This window comes from Lipotes vexillifer, unplaced genomic scaffold, assembly GCF_000442215.2.
Source record: "Lipotes vexillifer unplaced genomic scaffold, Lipotes_vexillifer_v1.1 scaffold422, whole genome shotgun sequence".
Classification (NCBI taxonomy): domain Eukaryota; kingdom Metazoa; phylum Chordata; class Mammalia; order Artiodactyla; family Lipotidae; genus Lipotes; species Lipotes vexillifer.
In genome coordinates, this window is record NW_006779087.1 from 462,054 (window position 1) to 470,411 (window position 8,358).

Genomic DNA, 8,358 nt, shown 5'->3' on the forward strand with positions numbered 1-8,358 from the left:
CCCTAAGTTAACGAGGGGGATAAAAGAGTCGTCACCTGCTGAAGCCGGACTTTGCTCATGATTGACCCTTAGTTCACCCAATATATTCTCTAGCTGTCTGAGGCCAGGAAGGCCCCTCCTTGCCGAATGCCAGCTCACAGTGCCCCAGATGCCAGGAGCAGTGCTCACATCACGATGGAGGTGGGAGAGCCCCAGCTCCTTCATTAAGGAGAAAGCTGTGTTCCATGCTCTCTGGAGGTGAGATTCTAGCCGTACAAAGGCCGCGCTGCCTGGCGGAAGGAACTCTGCCTGGGAAACTGGATGCCTTGGTTCTCGTCATAACTTCACCACCGACCTATGGGGTGACCTTGGGCAGGCCACTCAACCCCCCTGGGTCTTAGTTTCCTTCTCTGAAAATAACGAGATAAAGCTGGGGGGCTGGAGCCAGACTAAGTGTCTAAGGTCTCCTCTGGCTTTGGCATCCAGAATTTCTGTGACTCACCCGGCTCTTTCACCTTCATAGGCACCAGCTCTGGAGGCGCAACAGGCACTGTGGAGAGGACAAAGCAAGGCAGCTAGAGGCCCTGTCCCAAAGCAAGGCACCCCTGCCCGACCCCTCCTCCCCTCTCCCCCGCCCCTGGTACTCACCAGCAGGCTTTACCACGTAAGGCTGGCAGGAGACACAGTCAAAGCCCTCATCGGCCGCCTGCTCCACGTCATCCTCCGTGAAGAGGCTCTCGCAACCAGCATGCATCCACCTGAGAGAAGGGAGACAGGAGGGGATAAACTGAGACAACGCCAGGCTGAGAACAGGGAAGAGGGGGCTTATATGAGGAGAAAGGGGCACCCTTACCGTTCACAGTGACGGCACTGGATCAGGAGGTCCTCTTCCACATACGGGGCATGACAGATCGGGCAGGTCACCAGGCTGGCGCAGGGCCCGCAGTGCGTGTAACTATTCTGCCATTCACAGTGGAAGCCAGGGGAGGCGGCCCCACACTGCATACAGGACACACACCTGGTGGGGGCAGAAAGACAGACCCTCAGCACCTAGCCTACCCAAAGCACCCAAAGCTGCCCGGCCTTCTAAACCCCGCCTCTGCCATGTATTCAACGTCACACCCACTCAAACATTTCAGGCCCCTCTGAAGATCCCAGTCTCCTTACCACTTGCACTTCCAGCCACCCTTGGGCACGGTGAGCAGTGGGGGGTCCAGGCAGTACGTGTGGTAGCTAATGTCACAGTCATCACAGAGCAGCAGGCGGGAGGGGTCTGAGGCTTGGCCGCATACCTCACACACGATGCACTCCACGCAACGCCAGCCCTTCAGCAGCATCACCTTGGTGATCTGGTGCAGAAGATGGCAATTCCTCAGGAGGTGACGCGGAGGGCAGGGCAGACCTCTCAGGGGAGGGGGGGACTTACACAGGTGAGGCTGGAGGACCCCAGTACCCAGGCCAGACCTCCATTTGAGCACAGGGAAGCTACACAGAGCACCCTCGCCCCCAAAATAGTGGATCTTAAACTTAGGCTTCCAGGGGTCTCTGCTGATCAAAGAACAGCCTCACGCAGCCACTGCCTCATTACGATCTTTCACTAGTGAAGTCTCCAAAAAGACTGTGGATAGAATTAGGTTGTATTTTTCCCCCCGTTTTTCTTGCACACGTAGAACCTGCTACTGCTGCAAGTTAGTGAGTGTTAGCGGCGGACAAGCTCTAAATTAACATTAGTGAAAACCCCCAAATGACGCATCATACTTGAGTCAAAAACACGGCTTTCTCTTTGTGGACACGTGTTTGATTCTGATTTTACGTTACATATCCAGACCATATCATGTTTCCTACTAGTAAAGTTCTCACAGTTTATATGATGGACTGAATTATACCAGCAAGTCGTGGTCTACCATAAAGAAACTCGTAAAGACCACTACGGTTTCCAAAGTATTTTTTCCCAAGATGAATTTGACCACCACTGGAAACTGATGAACAACTTCCATGACCAATGGCCACTTTAAGTAGAGTGGCCAGGACAGGGAACTAGGATAAGCAATAACGACCCCATCCCTCAGGCCAGACCTCTTGGGCCCTGAACTCACCTTGCTGTTGACACAGTAAGGGTGATAACACTGAGAGCACTGGGAACAGGCAAGGAGGTGGCCCTCTGCCCCCCGGCCAAAGCTGCCACATACCACACACATGTCCTGGGGAAACACACAGAAACCCAAATGTCCAACCTCACATCCTCAATACCACTCAGTCCCAGTAACTGACTACACCACTAATCTGAGAGGAGGGAGTCAGAGAACCAGAAGCCTATCCCCAGCATTAGGACACGGTGAGCCATCACGGGACCCCGTTCCTTCCTGGCATGCCTTGCCCATCTGATCAGGTAATTTGAAATGATACAGCCTGACATGGGTAACGCTAATGAGAAGTGAAAGATAAGATGGGTAAAGACTGGTCAGGATGAGACAGTAATATATGCGACAAAATTCTACACCTTCGAGATTACTCGTGTTCCCTAGACTCTAAGCTTCAACAGGGCAGAAACCATTTCTGCTTTTTTCACTGCTACATCCCTAGCTGCTAGCTCAGTGTCAAGCTCATTCTCTGGAATGCCAGGAGTAGGTCCCTCGTTCTCCCCATTTACCCTCCCACCGAAACACACATATCCAACTGTTCAGGCTGCCAGGTCTCACTGCTGAAGATGGGACTACAAAAGTCAAGTATGGTACCTGCATTAGGACAAACTTGTCTGTGTTGGAGAAGAGAACCACAGTGTTTTGCATGGTGTCATCATCATCATCTTCTTCCTCCTTGCTGGGAGAGCTATCGATATCAGCAACCTTATAGGCAGAGAGTTGTGGAAAGTGAGGCAGCTAAATCTGCCCCAACTAAGCTGCTTTCCTCTCTGGTGTTGGGGCAAGGCGGCATAAACCCCTGGCTAAGATGAAAGCCAGGAGCCAGGACTAAGAAGCAGAAGAACACCCCAGCTCCCAAACTGGGCCTCAGCCCAACATCAGATTTCAGAGAAGCCTGGGGGCCAAGAGCACAGAAGGAGCACAGACATAGCTGGACGGGCCCTAGGCTAGCAGGCAGGCAGGTGAGCGTGCAGGGGACTGGCAAGATTTAAAGGGTGTTTAATCTTGAAGGGGCCAGCTGAAGCGTGTTTGGGGGATGGGAGGCCTCTCCTTACTACCAGAGTCTCAATGGAAGAAGCAGTTGATTTTAGCCGGGCCCGTCCTCTCCCACGTCCTCCATGTGCTCCTCCACGTGGCCGGCGTCTTCCTGGGAAACTACTGCTGCGACCCTGAGTGAGGAAAGGGGACGATTACAGGAAAAGTCGAGGGCTAATATGCTGCATCCACAGGCTTGGAGGGAAGAGAAGAGACGAAGGGGCAGAGTATGGCAGGTAACAAGGCCCAAAAGTCCCAGTCAGGGCCAGGGAAAAAGCCAAGCTCTCAGATAGCAACAGGTAGGTAACTCTGGTCCAAACCACTCCACATCTTCCAAGAAGAGTGGTCAACGTGGTACAACAAGAAAAAATACTGGCTTGAGAGACCTGAGTTTCTAGTCCCGATTCTATGGCTGAGTTACCATGAACCTGGGCAAGTCACGTCCCCCTACGTATCAGTATTCTCCTTGATAAAATAAGAAGATGCACTCAAGGATCTCTGACAGTCCAGGATTCAATAAGCCAGGTAGGAAGGTTATCAGTGACACAGGACTATACCTCTGACAGTGGCATGAAACCAAGCACATCCAGTGGCTGGATAGCCCCTTACCTGTTTGATGCGGGAACGAGCCGGGGAGCTGCGCCGCCTCCCCTTGTCCCCCTCCGCTTTGCCTCCTCCGATAGCTGTCCCAGCATCACACAACAGCGAGTCATCAGTCTCTGGCAGCGAATCCGTACAAAGTCGCAGGGAGCCCTCATCTCGGGCTGGACTAACGTCTGTAGATACCCCCAGCTCCATGGACAAGGAGCCACCCCCCTCGGGGTCGGGAGAGCCCAGCAGGGGCTCTGAGCCAGGAAAACTGGCACTGGCATCGCCCTGGCTCAGATTGGAGATCTCATTAACGATGTCAGATTTGATGAGAGTAGGTGGGGTAGGGGCCACTGGTGCACGTGGCTCCTCTTGCTCTTCACAGGGTGAGCCCTGCCCTGCCTGCTTGCATTCTGGGCCATAGACCTCCATAGGGGTCACAGGGGCCAGCTCCTCGGGGTCCAGGAGCACAGGGGAACCCTTAAGTTCACTAGCCAAACTGCCAGGGGTCTGTCCGGCCTCTGGATGTGATCCAGGAGTGTCAGTCCCATCCAGAGGGGCTGTATCTTCCCCCAGGCCAGAGAAGTCATCCAGGGCTGGGGCAGGGCTGGGTGCAGGGCAGGAAAGGTTCCCCATGGGAGAGGGGAGAGGACTAGTAGGGCTGGGCTCCAAAGCTGGGCACTCAGGTTCTGGGACTTTCTCAGTCTCCATCTCATGTGGCTCACCCTCATCTGAGACCTGCACTGCCTTCTGCATGGGACTCAGCGGGGAAGGAACAGACAGTGGCAGAGCAGGGGGAGAGCACTGGGAAGGAGGGGAGTTTGGGGGAGGCAGGGAATGCTGGAGGAGTGGGGAACAACGAGGGGGAAGGGGCTCCATCAGCATGGGAGAGGCCGGTCCTACCGGGGAGCCTGGAGATGGGGGAAGGATCATAGGGGGTACAGGCTCAGGGTCAGTGCAGTTAGCTTCTGGTGGAGGGCTGATAGGTGTCTCTAGGATGGGGGCAGCCAATGGCGACTCAGGGTCACTGTCCCCTTTGGCACCAAAGGGGTACTCTAACTCTCCCAAAGGAGACAGGGCCGGTGGGGCCACAGCTGTGATAATGGGTGAGAGCGGAGGAGGAAGAGGATCTGGAGAGAAAGAAGAAAAGAGAGGCTCTTAGCTTAGATGTGCCATAAAGAGTTAAGACTGTCCCAGAGTAAGAGGGTAGCAACATCCCCATACCTGGTGGCATCAGCTGAGGTGACAAAGATGGCTCCCCAGATGGGGACAACGGCAGCTCCTCAGGCAGAGGGGACAGAGGTGGCTCCCCAGGCTCAGACAGGGCCGGCTCTCCAAGCAAAGGAGATAAGGGTGGCTCCCCAGGTGGGAGGAACGAGGGCAATTCCTCAGGTGCAGGGCATAGGCCTGGCTCCTCAGGGGGCTCTTCAGGTCGAGGGGACAACTGCGGCTCCTCGGGCGTGGGGGACAGGCACAGCTCCTCAGGGCGAGGGGACAGGCGCGGCTCCTCAGGCTGGGAGGACAGATGCAGCTCCTCAGGTGCAGGGGACAGACGCGGCTCCTCGGACGCAGGGGACGGGCGCGGCTCCTGGGGCGCAGGGGACAGATGCGGCTCCTCGGGCACAGGGGACAGACGCGGCTCCTGGGGCGCAGGGGACAGATGCGGCTCCTCGGGCACAGGTGACAGACGCGGCTCCTGGGGCGCAGGGGACAGGTGGGGCTCCTCGGGCACAGGGGACGGGCGCGGCTCCCCGGGCCGGGGGCAGAGTCGCAGTTCCTCAGGCAGTGGCGATAGGGGTGACTCCTCCAGGGGTAGGGACATAAGCGAGTCCTCCGGTGGTGGGGAAGCAGGTGAGTCTTCAGGTGGCGGGGACGTGGGTGAGTCCTCAGGCGGTGGGGACAGGCGTGAAGCCTCAGGTGGCGGGGATGTGGGAGACTCCTCAGGTGGTGGGGACAGGGGAGATTCCTCGGGTGGTGGGGACAGGCGTGACACCTCAGGCGGGGGGGACATAGGCGAGTCTTCAGGTGGCGGGGACATGGGTGAGTCCTCAGGTGGTGGGGACAGGCGTGATGCCTCAGGTGGTGGGGAGAGAGGAGACTCCTCTGGTGGAGGGGACAGGGGCGATTCTTCAAATGGTGGGAACAGACAAGATGCCTCAGGTGGTGGAGACATGGGTGACTCTTCCGGTGGCGGGGACATGGGTGAGTCCTCAGGTGGTGGGAACAGGCGCGATGCTTCGGGTGGTGGGGAGGTAGGCGATTCCTCTGGTGGGGGGGACAGGGGTGACTCCTCAAATGGCGGTGACAGAGGTGACGCTTCAGGCGGTGGGGATAAGGGTGTCTCAAGCAGGGGAGATGGGGGGGACTCCTCTGGGGGAGAGAAGGGTGACTCCTCCAGTGGAGAAAAAGGTGATGCCTCAGGTGGGGGAGACAGAGGAGACTCCTCAGGCGGTGGAGAGAGGGGTGAGTCCTCAGGCGGTGGGGACAGGCGCGATGCCTCAGGCGGCGGGGATGTGGGTGATTCCTCAGGTGGTGGGGACAGGGGCGACTCCTCAGGTGGGGGCAGCAGTGGCACCTCCTCATTTAGGGAGGCCTCCAACTGGGGCTCAAGTTGGGCCCCTTCTCTACCTGCAGACATAACACACTATGTTCCTACCCAGTTCAGCTGCACTCCACAGAAAGTACAGGGTCTGGGGCAAAGCAGAAACTGTCCCTTGCCACACGATAGAAGGGGATTACTTTCAGGGACCCTCAAACCCTACTCACCTAGTGGTTTGGCTTCACATTGCAGGGGCCCCGGTTCCTTGGGTTGCATAGAGGTCACGTGCCCACCCTTTGGCTGCCCTTGGCATGCAACGTACAGAGCATCGGGCTCATCAGTGGGGGTATCGCCAGGCTCTGGGGGTGAGAATCTGCAGAGGGTACAGGGGAGCAGGCACCATGGCTCTCATCAGCTATCAGCTCCTCACGAGAGCACACTGGGGCGAGGCACGAATGCTACGGACTGTACTGCCCACCTGAGGGCCCTCCTCTCCAAGTCAGCTTGCTTTCACACGAGCCCTGCCCATCTCAGTACTTCCGATCCCCCAGCCTGATCTCTGCCAGCCCACACCACTTACCTGCCACAGACCGGGGGGTGCTGCTCAGCAACAGAACTGACAGGCTGTCCTCCCTGGGCTTTGTGACAGCGGTGACAGAGCGAGTAGTTCTCAAACCACTCAGAGTTGGGGTTCAGCTCTGCTGAGCCTGCCCCACAGGCCCGGCATACCCGGCATGCCTAGGGGAAGGGAACGGGCAAAACGGGCACTTGTCAGCCAGCCAGAGCCAGGAGGAGAACACAGGACTCGTCACAACAGAGAAACTCAGGATGCTGTAGGAGGCAGACTTAGGGAGAGTCAGGCAGGAGGATCAGGGGACACGCACCTTGCACTTCCAAGAGTGAGCAGGCAGTTCCTCCATAGGTGGTTTCAGGCAGAAGGTATGGTATCCTTTGTCACACGTCTCACAGACCAACATCTTGGAGTCATTCCCAGGATTCCTGCAGGGGCACAGGGCACGTAACGGGGTCCTCCTTGCCCTCATTTTCAACCTTAACCTGCGCTTCGCCTAAGGTTCTCTCCTGCCCTCCCGCTCTTACCTGCAAGCTTGGCACACTTTGCATTCAGGGCACTGCCAGCCGGCACGCTTGCGGGCAGTCAGAGCCGTGTCCAGGCAGGCCCCGTGATAGTGATGCCCACAGCTGGTACAGAAGAGCAAGTCACACAATTCCCCCGGCCCCTCACACACTGCACAGCGAGCCTCCTCTGCAGGTGGGAAGGGACAGAGGACACAGGTCAGCTATGGATTCCTTACAGGACTCGGCACAGTGCTGTCTACATAACAGGCATTCCACAGACACAGAATGAACGAATAACAAATAGTTACTAAGTGTCTGCCTGATATATGCCAGGCACTGCTCTAGGCACTGCAGACACCATGCTAAACAAGACAGGCAAAGCCCCTGCCCTCACAGAGTCCACACGTGTTTCAGTGGGGCAGACTGACAGTACGTAACTGTAGACTTCTGCGTGCGCTGCAGAGTACAAAGCCCCGAGCACCCCTGCACCCTCATTTGCCCTACGTCCCAAGGGCAGGACTTCTCACCCAGATGTGTGGCCCCCTCACTGTGCTCCGGGCATAGCAGCTGCAGCGTTTTCATGGATAAGAAGGAACCGCTGGCAGTTGCACAGGGGAAGTGGTAAAGACGTGGACATCCAGGCGAGCGGCAAGGGATGGAGGCACCAAGTCTGGTGCAGTGGGAACAGCGCTGCCAGGGTGGAGACAAAGCCTCAGTGCTAGCCGGCTCTCTCCACAGCAACATGTCAGGCACTAGCTCTGTCCCAGTATGCCCCCTGCCCTTCTCATTCCACCCTGACTCTGGGAAGCCCACCAGCCCTGCCCACCCTGCCCTGGGCCTACGCAATCCCCTGGCCCGGCCCCACCTGTGAGATCCCTGAGAAGATGGCCTTGTCCACACCACATAGTTCTGGGCCCTCCTGCCCCCACACGCCTGCCGACCACGCAGCACACCAGTGGTGAGCCCAGCAGGACCCTTCATAGGGGGAAAGGGGGAAAG

General features: G+C 57.3%; 1 protein-coding gene across 1 annotated transcript in view; it reads right to left on the reverse strand.

Annotated features, from left to right (window-relative positions):
* Positions 1 to 8,358, reverse strand: part of KMT2D (lysine methyltransferase 2D) — a 31,872-nt gene that overhangs the window by 22,456 nt on the left and 1,058 nt on the right. The window contains exons 4-18 of the mRNA XM_007452349.1: positions 8,225 to 8,334; positions 7,887 to 8,049; positions 7,381 to 7,546; positions 7,167 to 7,281; positions 6,863 to 7,020; positions 6,510 to 6,655; positions 4,968 to 6,371; positions 3,765 to 4,873; positions 3,176 to 3,289; positions 2,715 to 2,825; positions 2,076 to 2,180; positions 1,147 to 1,328; positions 833 to 997; positions 628 to 737; positions 482 to 529 (exon numbers count right to left, since the gene is read on the reverse strand). Coding sequence (XP_007452411.1) covers positions 482 to 529; positions 628 to 737; positions 833 to 997; positions 1,147 to 1,328; positions 2,076 to 2,180; positions 2,715 to 2,825; positions 3,176 to 3,289; positions 3,765 to 4,873; positions 4,968 to 6,371; positions 6,510 to 6,655; positions 6,863 to 7,020; positions 7,167 to 7,281; positions 7,381 to 7,546; positions 7,887 to 8,049; positions 8,225 to 8,334 — 4,206 coding nt within the window. The remainder of the gene's footprint in view (positions 1 to 481; positions 530 to 627; positions 738 to 832; positions 998 to 1,146; positions 1,329 to 2,075; positions 2,181 to 2,714; positions 2,826 to 3,175; positions 3,290 to 3,764; positions 4,874 to 4,967; positions 6,372 to 6,509; positions 6,656 to 6,862; positions 7,021 to 7,166; positions 7,282 to 7,380; positions 7,547 to 7,886; positions 8,050 to 8,224; positions 8,335 to 8,358) is intronic.